Here is a 27,112-nt window from a genome sequence, read left to right as displayed (position 1 = left end):
AAGAGAAATGTGTCAACTCCATGGAATTTTTAACTATCTGGGGAGACAGGTATTGAGTTGGAAAGTTCTGCTTAAGATGTTTTTCTTTTCTTCTTTTAAATTTGCATTTATTTGAAATGCATAGTGACAGAGAGGAAGAGGCAGGAAGAGAGAGAGAGATAGAGAGAGAGAATCTTCCAAGCTCTAGTTCAGTCCCGGAATGCTTGCAAAGGCCAGGGTGGTGTCAGGCTATCGTCAGGAACCAAGGACTCCATCCATGTCTCCCACATGGGTGGCAGCACACAAGAACTTGAGCCATCACCTGCTGCCTCTTAAGAGTGTGCATTAGCAGGGAGCTGGAATTAGGAGCAAAGCCAGGACTTCAACACAGGCACTCTGATAAGGAACGAGGCTATCCCAAGCAGTGTCCCAACGCTTACCCCAAACACGCACCTCTGTTTTTATAAACATTTTTTAAAAACTTATTTATTTATTTGAAAGGCTTATTTATTTATTTGAAAGGCAGAGAGACTGGGGTAGGGGAGGGTGGGAGAGAGAGAGAGAGAGAGATGCCAGGAATGCAATTCAGGTCTCCCATATGGGCAGCAAGAAGCCTGTTATTTGAACAATCTCTGCTGTGCCCAAGGGTCTGCAATAGTGAGGATCTGGAGTTAGGAGTGGGAGCAGCAGGGAACCCAGGCACTCTATTGTGAGACAGATATCTTAACTCCCTCTGCTAACCTTCCAATAGCTTATGATGTTTTCTAATACTTCCTATTTCCAAAAGCAAAATAAGATTCAAAAAGGGACTTCTGCCACTAGTTTTCCATTATTTTCATTATACAGGTTTTTTTTTTTTAGTTTCTGACATGGGTTTTCAAATAGCATCATTTGTACCCCAACTTTGCACATTAAGCTGGTTTTTGCATCAGGATGTCTTTGCAGATAGAAATTCATGTTTTGTGAAGGAGGTCTCTGGAACTTGGCCTGAAGCAGTATTCTTGGTAGTATTCTTGTTATGTTTTGGGGAGTGGCAGAAGTGGATGGTGAACATTTTGGGTTGTGAGGAAAAGCAGTAGGCTAAGGCACTAAGTAACTCACCCAGAGTCTAGTGCTCTGCTCTTTCTTATGTTGATTTTCTTCGTGTTAACTCTTACAAGGAGCTGGCATCCACGATACCTTTTCTCTATGGCTATCACTATTCCTATTTTTCTACTACCTTCAAGAATACATCTTGAGTGTTATAAAACTCAACATGGATCCTTTATGAAAACAATACTCATTCCATAAAAGACATCCCTCTTCACATTTTGGAAATCAGTACCACAATGGAAGTCTCATACTTTCCTACAGTCTCATAAATTGGATCTGTCATCACTGCTCCATCTTATTCATGCTACCCAGCCTTTGACTCCTCTCAGATCCCCATGGTCATCCTTCGTAAGAAAATTATCTGGATTTGCATGCCATACCTGAGCTAAGTATTCCAGACCTGGAGGGCAGTTTGGCATAGGAGGTGGTCCTGGCATCCATGTTACTGGAGCAAGTTGATTCGGCATAGGATATTTGCCAGGTTGATACTGGATGGGATAAGCAGTACCAGTTGGCTGGTACAAGGGGAAGGTACTGGGCTGCTGCGGACTATAGTATCCTATAGGCAAGCCTGCTGGGTAGCCTGTAGGTAGGGGAGCAGCTTCTCCTGGGGGTCCTGTGTTCAAAAACAAATGAAAGTGCTAAACATTATTATCACTATAATATATTTAAAGTTAACAAGAATTTTTCCATGGAGACAAAATAGGTCAAAAAACATGTACATGAATAGCATATGCTATTCCATTTTCTGAGTGCGCACTGTGTCCCAACAACATACTAAGCGGATGATTTACATACAAATTAACTTAGTCCTCTTAAACCTTTTAAGATAGTTATTTTTTACTTCAGAGGTGCATAAATAAAGTTTGCAACACATGCATCTCCCAATGCATGAGGTACCTCCTTTGGAGATAGTGTATACACTTTATTAGGTTATAGTGGGATTAGCACAAGGCCTAGCACATAATTATCATTGTAGAGTTTTGTCACTTTATTCTTGTTATTGCTTAAGGTCACAAAGATAGTAGGGTTACTTTACTTCCTATGTTGGGCTGCCTTTGATTCAATCACTTGTTGGTATCTTCATCTAGGTCTCAGAGTGCTGCTTACATCCTGATATCTTAGATTCAATTTCTTAAGCTTATTGTCTTAGAAATTGGCGCTGATATGACAAAACACCAGAATGCACTTGCTTAAACAAGCATTTGGTCTCCAAGTTCTGGGAACCAGGAAGTCTAAAATCAAGTGCTAGGCATGGTCAAGCCTGGTGAGAGACCTCATCAGGGTTTGCAGATGGCTAACTTCTTCCTATGTCCTCACTGGGTAGAGAGGCAGAGATTCTTTATGTTATCACTTTTAAGGGCACCAATCTCACGATGAAGGCTCTACTCTCATAACCTAAATATCTCTGAAAGTCTTCATCTACAAATACTGTCGTGTGGGGAATTGGAGCTAAATTGCGTGAATTTGGGTGAGGGTATGCGTGTTGGGGGTAGGAAGGGAGGTGATACAAATATCCAGACCATAGCACTTATCTTTCAGCTGAAGCCTTGTGAACAGAAAAGCCACAGCAGCCCACAAGCACTTTTCTCGGAACTGCCGGGAGGGCCACAACCAGATAAAAAAAAGGCTTTCTTCTTTCAAACATTTAAAAACAAGATGTCTTATGGAAAGTCTTGTAAAAACAAATTACAAGCTATTTGCTGTTAAGATTTAAATATTGATATGTTTTGGTTAAAATCAAGCAAAATCAGCTTTATAATAGCCGAGAATCCAAATATGGTGAAGCCTTGCTGGTTGTATGTGAGGGAACTTGCAACAATGAAACTAGATTTTCTAGATTATCAAAGGCAAAATTTTGAATATACTACTCTTAAGTTTAGACAAAAGTCATTTCAACGACATACTGTTTTTAAATTCTAGCTCAATACACCAACTGCTCTAAAATAATGTGAAGTGGTCAGTAAAACTGCAGCTGTCTAGACCATCTTCTGTTCGGCATCAGAAACTCTAAGGCAGAAAAATATCTTCTTTCAATGATTCTATTATAAAATACAGAGTCCAGTGGCTTTTAGTATATGCTCAAAGTTGTAGAACCCAAACTACTATCTAAATTCAGAAGTTTCTTCACCCCAGAAAGGACATACAATAATAGCAATTCCCTTTCCTCCCTCCCCACAGTCCCTGGAAACCACTGTCTCCAAGAATTTGCTTAATGTGGACATTTCATGACAATGAAATTGTAGAATGCGTGTGGCTAGTTTCTTTAAACTAGCATACTTTCAATGTTTATCTATGTTATAGTATATACCAGTACATTTCTTTTTATGGCGGTATAATACTTTATTATATGGGTATATATATATATAACATTTTATATATCATTTATTTTTTAAATTTGTGTTTATTTGTTTGAAAGGCAGAGAGACAAAGATACAAAGATGGAAGAGACAGGGAGAGAGATGGAGATAGAGAATCAGAGACAGCAGAGAGAAATCTTCAATCTGCTGGTTCACTACTCAAATGCGCATAAAAACTAGGGATAGTCCAGGCTGAAACTAAGAGGTCAGAACTCAGTCTGGTTCTCCCACATGAATGTCAGGGACTCACCTACTTGATCACCTGCTGCCTCCTAAGGTATGCATGAGAGGAAAACTAGAATCTGAAGTGGAGCTAGGACTACAACCAGGACATTCCAATATGGGATGTGGGCATCCCATGTGGCATCTTCATCTTTTTGCCAAATGTCTCTCCCAGTGCATCCTTTAACAAGCTGATTGACATTTGGGCTATTACAAATAATGCTTCAGAGATCATCCAGGTACAGATTTGTTGTGGATATATGTTTTTCATTCTCTACCCATGAGTGAACTTGGCTTGGGTATTTAACTTTGTGAGGAACTGCCAGAATGTTTTCCAAAGTGACATCACCATCTCACATTCCTATCTGTAGTGTATAAGAGTTCTAGTTTCTCTACATCCTCATTAATACTTGTTTATTGCTTGCCTTTCACTTCACTCATGAAGTGATATCTTACTGTGATTTTGATTCAATTTCCTGAAGACTAATGATGTTGAGCATCTTTTCATATTTTGGCTACTTGTATATATGCTTTTGGAGAAATATCCACACAAATCCTTTGCCCATGGTAAAATTAAATTGTTTGTCTTTTTGCTGCTGCATTCAAAGTGTTCTTTACATGAGCATATTCAAGATGAAAGGCCCTTGCTGAAAAGATGGTTTACAAGTATTTCCGCTCATTTTCTAAGCTGCCTTTTCTTTTTCTTGATAGTATCCTTGAAAAAAACATACTTAATTTAATTGAGCTTTGCTTCATTACACTTTGCAGCTAATTGTGTTTTTTACAAATTGAAGGCTTGGGCAACCCTATATTGTGCAAGTTTATTGGTGCCATCTTTCCAACAGCATATTCTCAATTAGTGTCTCTGTGTCAGATTTTGGTAATTCTCAAATATTTCTAATGTTCTCATCATTATCTCTGTTTTGGTGATTTGTGATCAATGCTGTTTGATATTATTATTGTAATTATATTGTGGTGCCATGAATCGCATCCATATAAAATGGTGAGCTTAACTGATAACTGTGGTTTGTGTTCTGACTGCTGTACTGACAGCTGTTCCTTCAGCCCTCTCCCTCTCCCTTGGTCTCCCTAGTCCCTGAGATAGAACAATACTTAAATTGGGCCAATTAGTAACCTTATAATGGCCTCTAAGTGTTCCAGTGAAAGGAATAGTCATGTATTCTACTTTAATCAGGGTGGGAAACTTTTTTTCTGCCAAGCGCCATTTGGATATTTATAACATTCACAGGCCATACAATCATCAACTTAAAAGTCAGCCTGCCATAGATTTATTGAATTTTGAGTCCTGCTGTGATTGCCTTGGCAGGGCCAGACCAGATAATTTTGCAGGCCTTAAATGGCCTGCTGGCTACATGTTCCCCACCCCTGCCTTAAATCAAAAGCTAGCAATGATTAAGCTTAATGAGCAACGCATGTTGAAAGCCTGGATAGGCCCAAAACTATAACTCTTGTGCCAAGCAGTGCAGTTGTAAATGCAACAAAAAAGCTCTTGAAGGAAATTAAAAGTTCTGCTCCAGTGAATCTACAAATGATAAAATAAATGCAAAATGATAGCACATTGCTGATATGGAGAAAGTTTTCATGATCTGGATAGAAGATCAAACTAGCCACAACAATTTCTGAAGCCAAATCTATTCTACAGCAAGCTGCTGACTCTCTTCAAGTCTATGCAGGCTCAAAGAGGTGAGGAAGCTGCACAATAAAGTTTAAAGCTGGTAGAGCTGGTTCATGAGGTTAAAGGAAAGAAACCATTTCCATAACACACAAATGAAAGATAACACAAAAAGCTATCCAGAAGATCCAGCAAACATAACTGATGAGTGTGGCTACACTACACAATAGATTTTGAATGTAGTCTAGACATCCCGATAGCAGAAGAAGATCCTACCAGGATTTTAATAGCAAAAGAGCTCAACACATGTCGTCAAAGATTTAGAGGACAGACTGAGTCTCTTGTTATAGGCTAACGCAACAGGTGACTTTAAGTTGAAGCCAATATTCATTCAACATTCCAGAAATCCTAGGGCCCTTCAGGAAAGAAATTTAGTCCATTCATACCTATGTTCTATAAGTGGAATCAGATATGGCATCATATCTATTTACAATATGGTTTACTGGATTATAGTAAGACCACTGTTGAAATCCACTGCTCAGAAAAAAACCTCTTTTAAAAGTGTTGCAGCTCACCGACAATGCACCCAGTTATCCAAGGGGTGATGGAGACGTACAATGAAATTAATGTTGTTTTCATGGCTACTAACACAACACTGATTCTGTAATCCATAGATCAAAGAGTAATTTTGACTTTCAAGTCTGATTATTTAAGAAATATATTTAATAAAGCTTATGCTGCCACACACCATGATTCCTCTAATGGATCTGGGCAAAGTAAACTGAAAACCTTCTGGAAAGTATTCACCATTCTCAGAGGAGGCAAAAATATCAACATTAACAGAAGTTTGGAAGAAGTAGACTCAGGCCCTCAGAGTGACCTGAAGGGGGCTCAAGATTCAGTGGAAGAAGGCATGGCACACATAGTAGAAATATCAAGAGAACTAGAATTTAATGTAGAGTCCGAAGACGTGACTGAATTGGCACGATCTCATGATACAACTGAAAATAAATCTATTTATTTTATTTACTTTAGAGGCAAAGAGACATACAGACAGATCTCCCACCTGCTGGTTCACTCCCCAAATACCCTCAATAGCTTTGGCTGAGCCAGCCAAAGCTGGGAGCTAGGAATTCAATGCATGTCTCCCATGTGTGTGGCAGGAACCCAACTACTTGATTCATCACCTGTTGCCTTCAGAGTGTGCATTAGTAGGAAGCAGGAATGAAGAATGGAGCCAGGTACTTCAATATAGGATGCTGGCATCCCAATAGACCTCTCACCACTAAGCCAAATACCTGTCCCATCATGGTAGAACTTTAATGGGCAAGGAGCTAATTCTTATGGATGAATAAAGGTGGCACTTTCTTGAGATGGAATGTATCCCTGGTGAAGATGTTGTGAACATGGTTGAAATGACAACCAAGGATTGAGAACATTACATAAACTTGATTGAAAAAGCAGTATCATGCTTTGAGAGAATTAATTCCAATTTGGAAAGAAGTTCTGTCCACGAAATGCTATCAAACAGCATCATGTGCCATGGAGAAATCATTTCTGAAAGAAAGAGTCCATTGATGTGGCAAACTTCATTATTATCTTACTTTAAGAAATTGATCTGGATGGCTTGCTACAACATCTACATAAAATACTGTATGTTTTCCCTGATCTGTGGTAACTAATAGAGTACCAACAATGTAATGTAAAGGAGTGAAATTGCCATTTGGAGATTCAATGACTGTTTACAGTCCTTGTCTCTACTGTTGAGGAACAGTGCTTTTTCTTTTTACCATTTGTTGAACTCATTAGTGTAGGGTTAATCTTATAGTAAAACTGTAAAGTAAACTGAAAATAGATCTTTGTAAAAATTAACAGTGGGCAGAGGGAGGGTGGGGTAGGAAATATCACTAAAACTATACCACTAAATTCCTAAATCTAGATGTATGAATTCACTGGAATTTTGTTTATCTTGAATAAAAAAAATAAAGTGACACAGCCACCCCAACTTTCAGCAACCACTACCCTGAGAAGTCAACAGCAATCAACATGGATGAAACACCCTCCACCATCAAAAAGTGCATAATTCACTGTAGGCTAAGATGATCACTGGCATTTTTTACATTAAGTATTTTTAATTAAGGAATGTACTTTTTAAAAACATAATGTTATTGCACACTTAATAGACTAGTACAATGTAACTTTATACTTTTATATGCTACAGGAAACTTATGGTGATCATGAACCACACCTGTAGTGTCTCTGAGGTGTGTCTCTATTTATTGGTTGCTGTGTTTTGGGTGTCATAGTTAACCAACTGTTACCTAATCTAAGGTCCTGACTATATATATCTATATATATATATACACATTTTCTAAAAGTTTTAAGCTTTCCAATCAGTATTGATACATTTTCAGTTAATTTCTGTACACAGTAGGCGACAATATTTCAAACTCATTATATCTTTTTTTTTTTTAAGGAACTCATTATATCTTAATATTCAATTGTCTCAGCAACATTTGTCTTTCTCCACCAAATTATTTCAGCAATATTGTTGAAAATCAATTGACCATGGATGTTTGGGTTTATTTCTATTTTTTCGACTAAATATTCTATCTCATTGGTCTACAAGTCTCTTCTTATGCCAGTATTGTATGGTATTGTCTGCTACAGCTTCACTGATAGTTTAGAGATTGAATACTATGAATCCTCTAAATACTTATTTTAGGATTGTTGTTAAGATTGTTTGAGTCTTTTACATTTTCAAATGTATCTGAGGGTCAGCTTGACAATTTTTATAAACAAATGCACACACACAAAAAAAACAGTAAGCCTACAGGGAAATTTATAAGAATTACATCATATCTCAATAGCTACTTCAAGAATATCACCATTTAACAATATTTAACAATATTTGCTTCTCAAATCTATGAACATGAGATATCTTTCCATTTATTTGTCTTCTTGAATTTTTTGATCAATGTTTTGTAGCTGTAAATGTCCATGTCTTATACTCTTAATTATTAGAGTATTGTATTATTTTTATGTTACTATATGTAGAATTCCAATTTTACATTCATAAGCAGATTGTTCATTGCTAGAGTATAGGTATACAATTTTTTATATTAATCCTCTACCCTATCAACACAACCGAACTCATGTCTTAGCGTTGTTTATTTATATGTGTGTATACATGTGTATTCCTTAAGATGTGTTATCTATATTATATATATAGATAATATAGATATATGGGATGAGGTCATTTGCAAGTAGTGTTAGTTGTAGCCCCTTCCTTTCAATCTGAATGATTTTATTTATTTTCTTGCCTAATTTCCCTGGCTAGTACCTCCAGTGCAAGTTGTATTGAAGCAATAGGAGAAAATATCCTGCCTAATTCTTGATATTAAAGGAAATGGCTTCAGTCTTTACTATTAGGTATCATGTGGTCTAGGAGCTATTCAAAGATGCCCTGTATCAGGTTCAGGAAGTTTGTTCCCATCCCTAGAGTTTTTGATTGATTTATTATGAAGTATGTTGGATTTTTTTCAAAGTTTTTTTCTGTGTTTATGAATGTGATCATGTGCTTTTTTTTTTTTTTCAGGCAGAGTTAGACAGTTAGAGAGAGACAGAGAGAAAGGTCTTCCTTCCGTTGGTTCACTCCCCAAATGGCCGCTATGGCCGGTGCGCTGCGCCAATCCGAAGCCAGGAGCCAGGTACTTCCTCCTGGTCTCCCATGCGGGTGCAGGGCCCAAGCACTTGGGCCATCCTCCACTGCCTTCCCGGGCCACAGCAGAGAGCTGGACTGGAAGAGGAGCAACCGGGACAGAATCCGGCACCCCAACCGGGACTAGAACCCAGGGTGCCGGCGCCACAGGCGAAGGATTAGTCAAGTGAGCTGCGGTACCAGCCGATCATGTGCTTTTTGTATTAGTTTCTCAATACAGCATACATGTTGACTGATTTCCATTAATAAACCAGTTTTTCATCAGTTGGTCATGCTATATAATTGTTTTTCATGTTGCTGGATTTGGTTTGCGAGTATTTTGTTGCACATCTCTGAATATATTTATAAGGTATATTGATCTCTACTTTTGGGTAATATTTTTGTCTAATTTTGCTAATTTGGTAGTACAAGCATCATAGAATGAGTTGGGAAAGTTCACCATCCTTATATTTCTTTGATTTAAACTTTATTAGGCATTTAGTAGAGTTCGCTAGTGATTCATCTAGGCCTAAGAATTATTTTGTGGAAGATTTTTAAATTACCAAGTCAATCTTTTTTGTTATATAAATCTATTCAGATTTTATATTTATTCTTGGATGTATTTCAATTGTCTATTTCTAGAAATTTTTCCATTTCACTTTGATTTTATAATTCATTGGCATACAATTGTTTACAGTATTCCTTTATAATATTTTTGATGTCTGTAAGGTTGGTAGTAAAATCCTGTCATTCCTGATCTTAGCAATTTGAGTCAGTTCTTTTCTTTGAAGTCAATTTGAGGATGCTAAAGGAAACAGGACTAGGACAGAAGAAGCCCATATTGGGCTCGGTTGTTAAATGACAAATGGTGTTTGGTTTTGCTGAGTATGCCCAGTTTTGAACATTGTGGTGCCCTTAGTTCCCCCTGTCGAGGCTAGGGAATCTGGCATCTTTTTTTAATCAAAGAACAATGCCACACTGCTATTACATGGTATTGATATCCCCTAAAAATGTGAACAGTTCTACTGGTAGCTGTTTTTTCAGAAGTCATTCTTTCAGAAGGAAAAAGACTTGAGGAAGTGAGGAGACCATGCTCTCTTTCTCAACCCCTCTAGAGACATGGGTCTTGCATACCATGCAGATCTGGAAGGAGCTCATGTTAGAGAAGCCCACGTTGGCTACACAAACACACACCGCTGGGCTCCTAGCACCCTCCAGGCACTGCTACAGTGATTTTGCAATGATTGAATCTTATAAAATTTCCCTGAATCCTATTTGGTAAGTATTATTATAATCCTTAACTTTCAGAGGAAAATTGAGGCACAGGAACGTTAAGCAACCTGTTGAAGATCCCTGGATAGTAAGCAGCAGAACCGGGATTACAATTCAAGCATTCTGAATACAGAGGCACCCTTAACTAAATTATGAGAATACTCTCTCTAGATCAGAGGCAAGGAGGAGGAACTCCCAAGAGGGGATCCAGTGGGCTCTGGACCTGTAAACTAGAAGAGCAGCTCTAACTGCAGATACTTTTAAATCTTCAAGTTCTGCATCCCCACCTCCAGGAGACGTCTCCCCACGTCAGGAGACGTCTGCAGTCAACCAATGCTGAGAGATCCAGGCACCACCAGGAAGGGAGGTTTCTCAGGACTCCCCATAGTTCTCAGGGTTAGAAATGGAGCAAACATGGCAGTTTCTGCAGGACAGATTGCTGAGAGCCTCACTCTATGATGTGGACATGAAAGAGAGGAAAAGCCTTGAAGCTGATCAAATATGGGACATTTTGGCTCTTCATAAAATCCTATTCATAAAAGTCATAAACCGCAAAACAAATTCTGCTAATAATATTTTATGATAACGCTATGAGATAAGCCTAACATTCTTTTATCTGGGAAGCATTACTCAAATACATTTCAAGGGCCAGCTATTATGCTGGTTGTCAGACAGATGTACAAACACATGCATGTTTCTGAGGGCATCCACTTCTGTGGAGGAGACACAGATTTACAAAGAGAATGGTTATCATGAAGCAAATAGCTGATAGAGGCAGAGGAAATGTGTGGTGTCTTTAAGGGATTACAAGGCAGGCCTTGAGTGTAGCACCTAAGACACAGCTTGGGATGCTCATATCCCATGGGTGCGTAGGGGTTCAAGTCCAGTCTCTGCTTCCTATCAAGTTTCTTGTGAATGTGCACCTGAGGCTGCAGGTAATGGAACAAATACTTGAGTCCCTGCCATCAATGTGAAAAATCTGGATTGAGTTCCCAGCTCTTGGTTTCAGCATGGTCCAAAACCAGGTGCTGCAGGTATTTGGGGGAGTGATCCCGCTGGTGGAAGATCTCTTTCTCTCTCTCTTTCAAATAAAACAAAATTTTAAAAGTTCATGGAAATGTGCATTATCTTTTTAAAAACTTATTTATTTATTTTAAAGGCAGAGAGAGAGAGAGAGAGACAGAGAATCTTCCACTTTCTGGTTCACTTCCTGAATGGCTGCAATAGCCAGGTCTGGTCCCTACTGAAACCAGGATCCAGGAACTCTATCCAGATCTCTCACATGGGTGGCAGGAATCCAAATACTTGGGCCATCACTTGCTTTCTGGCCAGCTGTATTATCAGGGATCTGGAACAGAAGAGAAGCAACTGAGGCTTGAACGAGCACTCAGCTATGCTATGCCCACATCACAGGTGGCTTGATTCAGTGCTCCACAATGCCCACCTAGCATTATCTTTTTTAAGCGGGAATGGATTAGAAAGTAGGAGCACTTAAACTATGCAAAGAAGAAGGTACAGAGAAAAAACTGATAGAAGTGCTAACACATTAGACATAGCTAGCACCTCCCAAATAGGGAAAGGTTTTTCAAGGAAACAGACAAAATGAGCAAGTACACATGGGAGGTTTGGTACTGCAAGGAGTAAAGGTTGTATATAGTTAGTAGACAAAGAGAAAGACAGCAGGGAGCAAAGATGACAGAAGACCTTACACTCTGTGCATGGAAAGTGGAGTGATGAGTGTCACATTCATACAACTCAATAAATGAGATAAGATTAGGAAGGAGGTACTGATAAGGGTTCAGATGGAAGGCAAGTTTGGTTTTTGGCAAAAGCAGCAGAAAGTGGAGAAACTTTAGCAAGGTGATGATTAATTTACTATTTTTTTATACAAAAGAAACTCATATAATAAGGTTTGAGGATCAAAAGAGCCAGAAAGAAATATAATTTAGATTATGGGGCTATTTTGTATATATATATATATTATATTTCTAAGAAAAATGTACACAACTTTATGTTATAGAATGATTTTCATTATAAGTATATGCTACCTAGAGTTAAAAAAAAGTGAAGGAGAAAAAAGATGACCAAATAATTCATGAGGAAACTGTAATATTATACTCCCTTCTGAGCTCTGAAATTGCTATTAAGTGTTCTGATTGGTTCTACAAGAAAAGAAAATAGCACAAGCTTAACATCTTGTAACTGAAGTATCTCAGAGTTCTTTAAGTAAGTTATTGTGCAGTGGAGCTCTGAAGCATTGTCCTGCCAATGAGAGTGTGAGATACACTGCCGCATGAAACTTGAGTTGTCTTAGCAATATCATCTTTTTAATTTCAAGAAATCATGCCAAGTTCCCATTAAGTAGATTACCTATAATAATGACTTCTTTATTACCTAGTCCTCTGGTTAATGGACAGAATGATTTTCAATGTGAACACATATCCAGTAGTATCATTCTAATGGGAATTGTCTAATTGGATTGAAATAAGTTAATTAAAAACCAAATAATTCATGGATAGTATTTTCTTAATGCGAATTACAGCAGTTATCATAAGTATATAATCGGGGGCTGGGGCTGTGGCATAGCTGGTAAAGCTGCCACCTGCAGTGCTGATATCACATATGGGCGTGGGTTCAAGTCCTGTCTGCTCTACTTCTGATCCAACTCTCTGCTATGGCCTAGGAAAGCAATAGAAGATGGCCCAAGTCCTTGGGCCCTTGTACCCATGTGGGAGACACCAAAGAAGCTTCTGGCTCCTGGCTTCGAATCGGCTCAGCACCGGACGTTGTGGCCATTTGGAGAGTGAACCAGTGGATGGAAGACCTCTCTCACTCTCTGTCTCTGCCTCTTTGCAACTCTGCCTTTCAAATAAATAAATAAATAAATAAATAAAAATATTTAAAAAAATTAGTATATTATCCATCTTGGCTAAGATCAATTTTAAGTATATAGTTCTTGCTTCGACAGCACATATACAATTATAATTATATAATCCAGCCACTAGGTGGCAATCACAGTGCAGTTTTACTATACTTCATAAAGGAAAACTCATATGTTCTGCACTATACTTTTTCAACTAAGCTTGTCAATTAATTTGAAGACATCTCCTCATGTGCTAATATTTTGATAAACAGAATAGAAGATAATTTCCCAAATAATCAGAATATGATTTACAATCAGTGTTTGTTCCCTAAAAATGGCAGAGTTTCTATTGAAATGGAATACAGATTCTTGGATACAGAGTGATTGTTGAATACTGGATGGATGGTTACATTATGTTGAAAGTCACTGCAGTAAAACAGAAAGAAATGTTTAGATGACACGAAACAATAATTTAGGATTGTCAATACCTTGGATTCAGGAAAGATTGAACCAGTAGAGGTATAATAAGATCTTATCTGAACAACATGCCTACACACCAGGCACAGGGGAAAGGAAACCAGGCTGAGTCCCATGGGTCACGTGTTCAGAGTCATTGCATCTTTTCCACACCTTTTGGACACAAGGGTTTCTTTTGCCCCGTTAGAGCAAATACAGTGGCTTCCACCTCCTTAAGAATATACTTAAGGAAACATTACTATACTATATGCTTTTTTTCTAAGTCATTAAAATGTGCTTTTTCTAAGATACCAGTTAGAACAATTTCCTTAGTCAAAATCAAATGTAGCTTTAATTTTAAGAATTTTACACATTGCCAAAGGGCTTCCTAAAAAGAAAATGACCACTCAGATTTACGTGAGCAGTGTGTGAGTACCCACCGCTCTGTCACCACCAGCAGTTTCTGCAGACTTCTAGAAACACCCGGAAGAAAGACAAGCTCCTTCATCAGCACTCAAGACCATTCACTTCCATTTCTCCACAATGCTTCTGACATCTGTGCCAGGCAGGCCACTTGCCAGACGCTTGTGACCAAATGATTCTGGACTCAGGATTTTCTATGCAAAGCACATTTCCTTTCCTTTTGACAGCAAAATTCTTGTTGTGACAGCAAAATTTGATTTTCTTAATCAGGGCTTTTCTCAAATCCTGGACAGGATGGGGTGCCATTTTTTTGCACCCGTGCAGCATTCTCTTCCTATTTCCACCGTGGACCATGGAGAATGCCATCAGCAGGTGTACGGCCTCTTTGTTTGGTTGCCCATACATTCTAGGTAGATAGGGGTATATTCTAATCAACGTATGGTAAACTACTTAGCATCCTATGACACTCCACTTTTAGTAATCATTCAGTTCATTAGTTAGTTTAAAAGGCAACTTTAACCTTTAATATGGTTTTCTTGAGGGAGAAAAGGTCCTTTCTGAATATTGAACCTACCTGGTACAAAATGAGAATTGTAGTCAGGAGGAGCAGCAGGCATGGGGTCTGGCAATTTCATCTGGTTTTCCATTTCACCCTCAGTTTTCTCAGAGGCTGTGGGTACTACATGTTGGCAGAGAAGGGAGGACATGATCATAGGGTAATGAAACACATTTTTAACTTGTTAAACATTAAAGATTAAATCAAGATGAAACACACTCATATTGCTTATAAAAACATAATTCTTCATATGACAGGCATCTACCTGTTATTAAATTTTACGTCTTTTCAGGCTGAACATGGATTTAAAAAATAAAAACTAAAGGCTTATACTGTGCTTGTGAGCAAACCGAAGACTAGTCGTTCACCTGACCCAATGCTCACTCCTACCTACATGGTAAATTCCCTGAATAAGTAGCAAAAGATCTTTTTCCTGTTACATGAATATAATATGGAAAACACAGGCATACATAGATGGAGAAAATTTGATTTTCCTCTAAGCCTTTGAGGAAAGTGTTATCTAAATAAACTCAAAAGATAACACCATAAATAGTTAATGGTTTAAAAACCAGAGTTGCCACACAACAGTCTATTAGAAGTAGTTAAGTCTGTATCACCAAGTGACTTGCATTTTTACTGTATCCTTTCCAAAAGTAGCCTTGGTCACAGTAATTGCTGCAGGGCAAGTGCTATGGTTTGCATATTGTTGGGGAAGGTTCCAAAAGGCACATGTGTTCAAGGCTTGGTCTCTGGGGAGGTGCTATTAGGAGGTATGAGAACTCTGGGAGGTGGGAAGGTTAGAGGGAGGTCCTTAGACCTTCAGGGAGATGGTCTCGGAAGGTAGTGCTGGTGGGACTCCCTGGTAGATCTCAGAAGAGACTTGTCAGACAAGCCTGAGTTTGGCCCTGTCCACTCCCTGCCTCCTGGTTCCCCGCCTGATCCTCCCTCTGCAGGAGCTCAACCATCTACCACGGCACCATGGTCAAAGCCTGTATAAAACCTTTTACACTTTCAGCCTCCAAAAATGTCAGTTACATAAACTGTACCTTCGTCATCTCAGGTCTTTACTATAGTAGCAAAAAGTTCATTAATACAGTCACTTTTTAGGATGTTACACCTTGTGTTTTTGTTAAATTAGAGAAATTCCTCTCTGGACAACACTATTAGGAAAAGCTCTGTATTTCCTAACCAACGGTTGACTTTTATCCAATAGGAAACACAAACTGCATAACTGTAGTGTTTCTCTTTAAATCACTAGAAAACTCAACACCTGCTTTCAGCTCTCCTCCATCAAGGCCTGGTGACATCACAGGCTCTTTTTTTTAATCACTGTCACTGCTCTCTGCAGACTTCCTTCCACACACATACTCTGCCTTTTCCTAATTTACCCTACATACCTTAGAGAGCTTTTCATAGATTTGTGCCAATATAAGTCTCCTTTAAATTCTTTTTGGACACAAATAGGTAGAAATGTTCTATGTGTAAATGTATATATGTATTCATATACACATATATTCACACACTCATGTAAGTTCCAAATGAAAAATGACAAACTTCAAAACAAAGGAAATTCCATTTTTAAGGCAAACACTAACACAATTCACATTTTAAAATACATAAGCATATTCAAATTAATTCATAAAGACTTACCTGACATTTTGAAGAATTCCAATTAACCCTAAAAAGAAAACATTTTAATGGCTTAAAAATATGTATGCACAATATAGTTACTATTATGCACATTACTTAATGATAGACATTACATGCTGTTATACAGTTACTATTATGCACATTACTTAGTGACAGACATTACATAAATTTCTATATATGTTTTCAGTAGTTCAACAAATACTTAGTACTTCTTATGCACAAGGCAATGTTACAGATATTGAGAATATGGAAATAAACCAGATACATACTCTATCTATTGCCCACTCTGCTTGTTTATATTCTAGTTGGATGAGATTTTTTTTTAAAAAGTCAACAACTATGTTACATTTAGATATAGTTAGGAAGAAAACAAAATAAAAGTTTTTTTCTTTAAGAATGGATCTAAGTGCTGCACATAAAGTGACTTTTTATCTATTGGAACAATGAAAGAAAGCACCACATTAAAATTACAGAATATCACAGACATAAAGGTAAGTGGAAAGGTGTAGAGATGGTAATGAGCTTGGGATATTCAAGGAAGAGAATGAGAAAGAAGCCAGGTGTGACTGGACCACGGTGCGTGAAGAAAATGTGATAAGAGAGGAAGACAGAGGTCTGATATCAGCTGAAGGTCATGGCAACGTGTTTGGAATTTGTTGCAATTACAACTGGAAAGTATCTGGAGGAGGAGGGTTTCCATCAGTGGAGCGATCAGACCTGACTTATGCTGTTATCTTGAGAGGCGAAGAGTAGAAGCACGGAGCCGTGACGAGGGCATCGGGAGTTTAGGCGAGAGCTGATGCTGGCTTAGACATGGGAGGGTGACAAGTGGCCAGAGGTACGACACAGTTTGGAAGTGGACACTGTAGGAGTGACTGATGGACTAAGGAACAGAGAAGAGTCTATAACTCTACCTGTCAAATAATAAATAAAAAATCTCTCATTTCTAAAATAAAACTTGACTGAAAAAAATATAGAATTCCAGGCCTGATAATCTTTAACACAGTCCCAAGTGATCCTTATGAATAAGCATGCTTGAAACTGATGAAATGTAAAGGAAAATAGTTCTTAATGATGCCTGGCAGGATTTAAGAATCCAAGTTTGACTCAAGTTGAATAACAAGTGAAAAAATAACAATCAGTAAAGGAAAACATACCTACACCTTGCCTCACAAGTTGCAGATGCTCCGGGAATCTTACATTCCTTCTCCTTTGAGTCACTAGTTTTTTTCCTTCTATTCTATATTCTCTCTTCTCTTTATTGTGAAACTTTAAAATACAGTTTTAGCGGAAATGTTATGTGAGGCAGGATAACATCTAGCTGGTGCAACACTGTTAACTTAATCCTTCCTTAATATTCAGGGCATCTGTTCAGATTTCCCTGTCTTTCCACAATAGCAAAAAGTGCTGTCCTTGAAGAAAGTGACAATTGCCTTCTATTACACAGAATCCAGAGCAGAAAGCTGAGCTGTGTCTTGACTATGGACCAGAATGACTGGTCCAGGGGGCCCTTAATTACAGAGGCCTTTGTATTTTTTTTTTTTTTTTAAACAGGCAGAGTAGATAGAGAGAGAGAGAGAGAGAGAAAGGTCTTCCTTTTTGCCGTTGGTTCACTCTCCAATGGCCGCTGCGGCCGGTGCATCATGCCAATCCGAAGCCAGGAGCCAGGTGCCTCTCCTGGTCTCCCATGCGGGTGCAGGGCCCAAGCACCTGGGCCATCCTCCACTGCCTTCCCGGGCCACAGCAGAGATCTGGACTGGAAGAGGAGCAACCGGAACAGAATCCGGCGCCCCAACCGGGACTAGAACCCGGTGTGCCGGTGCCACAAGGCAGAGGATTAGCCTGTTAAGCCACGGCGCCAGCCGGCCTCTGTATTTTCAAGTCTCAGGATGCCCATAGGGGCCTCTAAGCAGACTAGAAAGCAGTAAAGAGGGAAAGCAGTCATGGATACCACTTGCTACCTCCAAGATTGTAGCTGTGTTCTATGCTTCCTCTTCAATTTTACTTTTGTTAACGGTGACACACTAGTAGAGCCCCATCAAACTGCAAGTTCCAAAGCCCCACAGCAGGGATATTTTCAATCCAATCACAAAATCCAGAAGGAAGTAAGCTCTTCACAGTTAGGCATTTCCTGGATTAAGTCTTGGCCCTGCAGCAAGGACAGTTAGGGCCATGTGCGAATCTCTGGATTCAAAGCTTGGGCACCTACATCTGTAGTCCAAAACTCTGGTCATGCCTGTGTCCAGTGCCTTCAGCAGGGAGCAGATAGGAAAGAGAGCAAGTCCCTTTTTAGACAATTCCTTCTGCTTCTTAGGCACAAGAGAAGTACTCTCGAATCCCAGATCTATCCCCAGTAGCTGGGTTACCTTGAGTGATCTGTCTGCTCTTAGGTTATTCTGTGTATCATGCTTGTGCTGCCAGTTGCATCAGTTTCACAGAAATATTACATCTTGATAGCACTTAAAGAGTGCCTGGGGCATAGCAAATCCTTGATAAATTCACATTATTACTATTATTCCACGGGTAAAAAATACCAGCTGATGAAGAGATCCAAAACCTGAATGTCTAAGCAAAGGTAATATAAACAAAGGCTGTCAGCCAGTGAGCCATTCTACATGCATTGCTGCTCCTCCATGTGCAGGACTGCATGCTGGCTTCTAAGCTGACACCACTAGCATCCACCTTCCACTGCCAGTAAGATTCTCGCAGATATGGTTCATAAACAATGTCTAATGAGCCTCAAAGTGAAAAAAACCGTGAGGAAAAAATGAGTACTGTGCTGAAGGGCTTCTTCCTGTTTTCAGCTAAATGAAAGACAAATGAGTGAGAGTGCAGCTTGTCTACAGGATTTGCTTTCATTTTAGGATAGTGACATTAATTATATTATTCACATGGATAGATTTATCTTATAATTGACTCAGAGCAGACAATTAAAATTATAGTAAGGAACTCTTCTAAAAATTAGATTATAATGTTCATTATACATCTTAAGTAAATATTGAGGTTTTTTATAATTGTACACTAGGAAATATTGAATATTTAATATTAGTATAGTTCCAATGATTGAGTATACTGAAAGTAGATCATTGTAAAAATTGAGAATGGGAATCAGAGGGAGGAAGGGAAGGCATATGGGCAGAAGGGACAGGGTATTCCACTATGTTCCTAAATCTGTATATATATGAAACATATGAAACTTGCATAACACATAAAATTAAAAAAATAGCATAATACTTCATTGTATGAAATGCAAATGAGATAATAAGACACTACTTCAAAAACTTCATGGAAAATGGAATTGAAACATGTTTATCTTGGAGCAAAAAAGTGAAATTTATGCATACAACGAATCTTCAAAGATTTCATGGAAAATGCATAGTATGAAAAAACCACACATGGATATCAAAAAATTTTTGCATCAAAGTAAACTTACCTTTTAATCCAAATTTTCATAAAATTTTTAAGTATAATTTTATTTGTGTATGTGATTAGAATATTGCATTTGATTTCCAATTATCTTTATATACAGGAGATCGATTCAGTATATAATTAGTAAAGATTCATCAGTTTGTACCCACGCAGAAACACAAAGTGTAAAAATACTGTTTCAGTACTAGTTATAGCATCACTGCACGTTAGACAACACATTAAGGACAGATCCCACATGGGATGTAAGTACACAGTGACTCCTGTTGTTGATTTAACAATTTGACACTCCTGTTCATGGCGTCAGTAATCTCCCTAGGCTCTAGTCATGAGTTGCCAGGGCTATGGAAGCCTTTAGGGTTCGCTGACTTTGATCTTATTCCGATAGGGTCATAGTCAAAGTGGAAGTTCTCTCCTCCCTTCAGAGAAAGGTACCTCCTTCTTTGATGGCCCCGTTCTTTCCACTGGGATCTCACTCACAGAGATCTTTCATTTAGGTCCTCTTTTTTTTTTTTCTTTTCCATGGTATCTTGGCTTTCCATGCCTACAATGCTCTCATGGGCTCTTCAGCCAGATCCGAAAGCCTTAAGGGCTGATTCTGAGGCCAGAGTGTTGTTTAGGACATCTGCCATTCTATGAGTCTGCTGTGTATCCCACTTCCCATGGGAAAAAAAAAAAAAAGAAACCTGGTGTTAAATTGCAAATGGCATAGAAAATTAATTTTTTTAAAAAAATAATATGTAGGATCTCTGCCTTTAATGTGCTGTACACTCTTATTTAATGCTATAACTAGTACTCCAACAGTATTTTTTTTCACTTTGTGTTGCTATATAGGGGCAAACTGTTGAAATCGTTACCTAATTTATACTAAACTGATCTTTTGTATATAAAGAGAATTGAAAATGAATCATGATGTGATTGGAAGGGGAGAGGGAGCGGGAAAGGGGAGGGTTGTGGGTGGGAGGGAAGTTTTGGGAGGGGGAAGCCATTGTAACCCATGAGCTGTACTTTGGAAATTTATATTCATTAAATAAAAGTTAAAAAAAAAAGAATATTGCATTTGATTTACTTGAAAGCCATGATGACACTCTTTTTTTTTTTTTACCTTTTATTTAGTAAATATAAATTTCCAAAGTACAGTTTATGGATTACAATGGCTTTTCCCCCCCATAACTTCCCTCCCACCCACACCACTCCCCTCTCCTGCTCCCTCTCCCATTCCATTCACATCAAGATTCATTCTCAATTATCTTTATATACAAAATATCAATTTAGTATATATTAAGTAAAGATTTCATCAGTTTGCACCCACACAGAACATAAAGTGTAAAATATTGTTTGAGTACTAGTTATAGCATTAATTCACATTGGACAACACATGAGGAGTAAGTACACAGTGACTCCTGTTGTTGACTTAACAATTTGACACTCTTGTTTATGGCATCAGTAATCTCCCTAGGCTCTTGTCATGAGTTGCCAAGGCTACGGAAGCCATTCACCGACTTCGATCTTATTTAGACAATGTCATAGTCAAAGTGGAAGTTCTCTCCTCCCTTCAGAGAAAGGTACCTCCTTCTTTGATGACCTGTTCTTTCTACTGGGATCTCACTTACAAAGATCTTTCATTTAGGTTTTTTTTTTGTTTGTTTGTTTGTTTTTCCAGAGTGTCTTGGCTTTCCATGCCTAAAGTACTCTCATGGGCTCTTCAGCCAGATCCGAATGCCTTAACGGCTGATTCTGAGGCCAGAGTGCTGTTTAGGACATCTGCCATTCTATGAGTCTGCTGTGTATTCCACTTCCCATGTTGGATTGTTCTCTCCCTTTTTTATTCTATCAGTTAATATTAGCAGACACTAGTCTTGTTTGTGTGATCCCTTTGACTCTTAGACCTATCAGTATGATCAATTGTGAACTGAAATTGATCACTTGGACTAGTGAGATGGCACTGGTACATGCAACCTTCATGGGATTGTATTGGAATCCCCTGATACTCTTAACACATAAAAATGGTTAATAGTTTTCAAATGTTCAAATCTTAACAATTTCATATTTCACAATGATCTAAGATAGGTGAAAATAAGTTTGGTTAGTGTGTTAATAGTTCTAAGAAAGAAATATATGATTTACTTTAAATAAAAGAATTATCTATCAGCTTTTGCTAATGGTCTCATATTAACTATTTTCTTCTGTCTCCATAGAATGTGACAACTATTCAATTTTTGTTGTGACATGAATCTTAGTGTAGGATAACAAAAAACATTTTCCCAGTCTCTGTCCTGGATTCTGGTAGACATCTTCTAAGCCCTAAGAATCTCTGAATGATAGGGGTATCTTTGTTGTTCTTGGCAGGGCCTTGGACCTCATCTCAGTTGATACTAGGATGACTCAGGATGTAGGCTGTTCCTGTCAGGAAGATCCACCATGTTATCAGCAGTTTTGCCTGAGTCTGATTTCCAGGGAGGTGGGGGGCTGGAGACTGAATTTAGCCATGTGACCAATAACTCAAGCAATCATTCTTACATACTGAAAGCCCAATGAAAGCTCTGCACACTGAGGCTCAGGTGGGTTTCAATGTTCCTAGGGGGGCCACACATCCTAACTTCACAAAAGGACATGGAAGCTTGGTGTTCGGAACCTTCTTAGACTTCACCCTATGCCTTTCTGTATTTGAAGGATCCTGACTTTTATCATTTATAATAAAACTTTAATCATGAGTAGAGGACTTTGATGAGCTCTGTGAGTCATTCTAGCAAATGATCAGATGTGAGAGGGTACTAGGAATCTCTGAATTCTCTAGAAATGTGAATGACCTGGAGAACTTCTATGTGGTTGGTATCTGAGGTGAGGGTAGTCTTATTGGGAATTGTGCCCTTAAAGTGGCAGTCTGTGCTCACTCTGAGTAGTTACTGTCAGGCCTAAATTGCAGGAGTTTCCTTAGTTTATTGAAAAAGCAGCCAAAGGGGACCAGCATTGTGACACAACAGGTTAAGCCACCACCTGTGATACCATATTCCATATAGGCACAGGTTCACATCCCCGCTGTTCCACTTTCCATCCACCTCCCTGCTAATGTGCCTGGGAAAGCAGTGGATGATGGCCCAAGTGCTTGGGCCCCTGCCACCCACATGGGAGATCTGGATGAAGCTCCTGGCTTCAGTCTGTCCCAGCCCTAGCTGTTGTGGCCATTTAAGCGGTGAACCAGTGGATGGAAGACTTCTGTCTCACCCTTTCTCTCTGTAACTCTGCCTTCCAAATAAATAAATAAATAAATAAATCTTAGGAAAAAAGCTAAATAGTTATAATAATGTGTGTGTGGGGTGTGTGTGTGTATTTCTGATTATAGTAGCAGGGACATAGGGGAAGATGACCAGAAAAAATACAATCAAATCAGAATCAATTTTGCATTTTTTCTTTGGTAACCCTGGCCTGGTACTGTTTTGAGGCAGACTAAATACACTAGTAGGCATCAGTTGCAAAGATATCTCCAAGAAGCCCTCCCATTCTGGCTTGAGCACAAGGGGAGGATTTTATAAAGTTCAGAGAGAACTGGAGAATTCTTCAGCATCTCTCCCTTTTCTCCACCCGTCATGTTTCAGCTCGTAACAATCCCACTGTGAATAAAGTAGTAAATATCAGAGGATGCCCACAGTGGTGGAAAACACTAAGGGAGGGGACTCTTTCTCTTGTTTCAAAGAGCTGTGGTCCCAAGTGAATAGGGTGAACCACTGTCACTTCTTTTCTGTCTCTGCCTTACTGAGACTGGGCTTTGAATGCAAGTGAATTTGTGGGAAGCACACAGCAGAAACAGACAAATAAAACCTCATTTTTCTGGATGGAAAACAAAAAAGGAGAAGCCTAGAAGACTGGAAAATAGCAAGGAGACCATGAGAAGGCAGCTTGGGAAAGCGTCCCCATAAAATTGTTTGTGAACTCCTGGAAGCATCTCTGAGTGGTGCAAGTATGAATCTGAACCAAATGAAGATGCTGAGAACTGAAATAAGAGGAGACCACTCTCCTGCTTTCAGACTGGCCCTGGTCTGTATACATGTAACAGAGAACCAAATATCACAGCAAAGAATTTTTAAAGGAAACAGACATTGAAATCACACAGAACACTGGCTTGAACCCAACTGGGTCAACAGCCTGCCAAAAAAAAAAAAAAAAAAAAGGCAAGTCAATTTTCTCCATAGCATTTAAACCAGACTCAAAATCTCAAAAAATGTATTTAAAATGTGTAGGATAAAACACAAAATTATAGTACATAAAGAATCAGAAATATCTGTACACATGGGTGGGGAGAAGCAGATAAAATGAAAAGATGCCAATGCCAATATGACAGTGAAATTATCAGCAAAAAAGTTTATTTTATTTTATTTTTTTAATTTTTTATTTCATAAATGTGAATTTACAAAGTGCAACTTTTGCATTGTTGTGGCTCCTCCCCCCCCAACCTCCCTCCCTCCCGTAGCCCTCCCCTCTCCCTCTTCCATCCCGCCCTTTATCGAGTTTCATTTTCAATTACCTTCATATACTGAAGATCAACTTAGTATATACTAAGCAAGGATTTCAACAGGCTGCATTCACACAACCGCACAAGGTATAGGGTATTGTTCGACTAGTAGTGTTTTTAAGTTTCATAGTAAAACACATTAAGGACAGAGATCCTACGTGGGGAGCATGTACCCAGTGACTCCCGTTGTTGATTTAACAATTGGCACTCTTATTTGTGACGTCAGCAATCACCCGAGACTCTAAGAAGCAAAAAAATTTAAAAGCAGTGATTGCAAAAATGCTCCAAGAAGTAGGGGAGGAGGAGAAAATTATTAGTAAAAAAAATGAAAGACAGAAAGGAACAAATGAAAAATTCAGAACTGAAAAATGAAGTAACAAAACTTTACCTTTCCTACCTCCTGGCCCTGTTGGGTGTAGTCATGGGATTTTAGGCACTGCTATCAAACACAAGGAGGAACAGAGATGAGGTTAGGTCTGGAGCAAAAATTCCTGAGCTACAGGAAGCATCCTGGTCTCAGGAAGGAGGTGCTGAGCTGAGCTGACCCGGGCTGAACAGGGCCATCTGTCCATCTTTTCCTCCTGGACCTTCCTTCATTACCCATATTCATGGGTACTTTGGGCCTTTTGTCCACTGCTTCCTATTCTAACTTCCCTCTAATGCTCACCCTAAGCAACAGGTGATGGCCCAAGTACTAGGGCCTCTGCCACTCACACCAGATTTGCAGATTGAGTTCTGGGCTCCTGGATTTGGTCTGGTTTATTCCTGGCTGTTGCAAGCATTTGGGGAGTGAACCAGTGGGTGCAACACTTCTCTCTGTTTCTGTGTTACCCTAACATTCAAATCAATAAATAAATCTTTAAAAAAATGAATATCAATCTTTCCTACTTTTAAGAAATAAAAGAGGTAATATACACCAACTTATTTCATCAAGTTACTATGATTCTGATATCAAGATCAAAGACATCACAAGAAAAGCTACACTAATGCCATTAAAAAAGCCTCAACAAAAGACTAGAACACTGAATCCAGAAACATAAAAAGGATAATACATACTAGTAATACAATTCTTTAATCAATGAAAATACAGTAATAAAAAGGACAAAACCAACATGTCATATTAATGGATTGCAGAAGAAGTATCTGACAGAATCCAGAGCACTCTTTTAATAAAAACAATACTCAGAAGTCTAGAAATGCAAATTTCTTAACCTAATAAAGGCACCTACAAAGCATGCTACACTAACATACCGACGGGAGAAAGACTGACCACAGACTTCTCAGACCAAAAGAAAGACAAGAGTATCCACGGTCCCACTTCTAGCCAGTATTGTACTGAAATTCTAGCAGAATGACATTAGAAAAAAAGAAATGTGGCATACAGAATAGCAATGAAGACGTGTGGCATTTCTTGTGTATAGCGGTTTCTAAGGAATCCACTAAAATCTATTTGAATTAACAGTAGGCATTTTGCATAGTAGTTATGCCCCATATTGGAGTGCCTGTCTATGCCCCACATGGGAGTGCCTGGGTTCAAGTCCTGACCCTGCTACTGCTTTCTGCTAACGTACAATCTTGGAGGAGGTACATGATGGTCCAAGTACTTGAGTCCCTTCCACCCATGTGAGAGATCCAAACTGACAGCCCAGCTTCTGAATTTGGTCTGACACAGCCCTGGCTGTTATAAGCATTTAGGGAATGAAGCAGCCACTGGAAGATGTTTTACTTTCTTGCTGCCCCTCAAATAAAATAATTAATTTAAAAGAAAATTCATCAATGGGCAGAACAAAAAATTAATATGCAAAAAACTTTAGCAATAAGTACTTATTTAAATTCATTCTAAAATCTCCTCTGGGGCCAGCAAGCACCACGGGTTAAGATTGCAACATCTACACCTCATATCACAGTGCCAGTTAAAGCAAGTCTAGGCTGCTTTGCTTCCGATCCAGCTCCCTGTTAATGAATCTGGAAAAGCACAACTACTTGGGCTTCTGCTGCCAATGTGGGAAACCCAGATGGAGTTTTAGGATCCTGGTTTTGGCCTGGTCCAGCCCTGGCTATTGCAGCCATCTGAGGAGTGAACCAGCAGATTGGATGATCTCTTTTTCTCTGTTCCTGTCTCTCTCATTCTGGCTTTTAAATAAGTAAAATAAATCTTAAAAAAAGCCTCTTTTGAGTATTGTAGGCATGGAAAGCCAAGATACCATGGAAAAGAAAAAAAAAAAAGAGGACCTAAATGAAAGATCTCTGTGAGTGAGATCCCAGTGGAAAGAACGGGGCCATCAAAGAAGGAGGTACCTTTCTCTGAAGGGAGGAGAGAACTTCCACTTTGAATGTGACCCTATCGGAATAAGATCAAAGTCAGCGAACTCTAAAGGCTTCCATAGCCCTGGCAACTCATGACTAGAGCCTAGGGAGATTACTGACGCCATGAACAGGAGTGTCAAATTGTTAAGTCAGTAACAGGAGTCACTGTGTACTTACATCCCATGTGGGATCTGTCCTTAATGTGTTGTCTAACGTGCAGTGATGCTATAACTACTACTGAAACAGTATTTTTGCACTTTGTGTTTCTGCGTGGGTACAAACTGATGAGATCTTTACTAATTATATACTGAATCGATCTTCTGTATATAAAGATAATTGGAAGTGAAAAAAAAAACAAACCTGGTGTTAAATTGGAAATGGCATAGAAAATTAATTAATTTTTTAAAAAAATATTATGTAGGATATCTGTCTTTAATGTGCTGTACACTGTTATTTAATGCTATAACTAGTACTCCAACAGTATTTTTTTCACTTTGTGTTGTTATATGGGGGCAAACTGTTGAAATCTTTACCTAATATATACTAAACTGATCTTCTGTATATAAAGAGAATTGAAAATGAATCTTGATGTGATTGGAAGGGGAGAGGGAGCGGGAAAGGAGAGGGTTGCGGGTGGGAGGGAAGTTATGGGAGGAGGGAAGC

At 38.8% G+C, this 27,112-nt stretch overlaps 2 protein-coding genes across 6 annotated transcripts in view; both read right to left on the bottom strand.

Moving 5' to 3' along the window:
- LOC133775298 (uncharacterized) overlaps nt 1-27,112 on the bottom strand; it is a 993,905-nt gene that overhangs the window by 694,951 nt on the left and 271,842 nt on the right. The gene's annotated exons all lie outside the window — the stretch shown is intronic.
- The window catches only part of PLSCR4 (phospholipid scramblase 4), a 48,284-nt gene that overhangs the window by 11,826 nt on the left and 9,346 nt on the right, over nt 1-27,112 (bottom strand). For all 5 annotated transcript variants that reach the window (XM_062213506.1, XM_062213497.1, XM_062213469.1 and 2 more), the window contains exons 2-4: nt 16,207-16,234; nt 14,575-14,679; nt 1,452-1,687 (exon numbers count right to left, since the gene is read on the bottom strand). In XM_062213506.1, coding sequence (XP_062069490.1) covers nt 1,452-1,687; nt 14,575-14,679; nt 16,207-16,213 — 348 coding nt within the window. In that variant the 5' untranslated portion in view covers nt 16,214-16,234. The remainder of the gene's footprint in view (nt 1-1,451; nt 1,688-14,574; nt 14,680-16,206; nt 16,235-27,112) is intronic.

The sequence above is a fragment of the Lepus europaeus genome, chromosome 2 (assembly GCF_033115175.1).
Source record: "Lepus europaeus isolate LE1 chromosome 2, mLepTim1.pri, whole genome shotgun sequence".
Lineage (NCBI taxonomy): Eukaryota > Metazoa > Chordata > Mammalia > Lagomorpha > Leporidae > Lepus > Lepus europaeus.
Note: the sequence above shows the minus strand (reverse complement) of the source record. Positions and strands in the feature narration are given on the sequence as shown.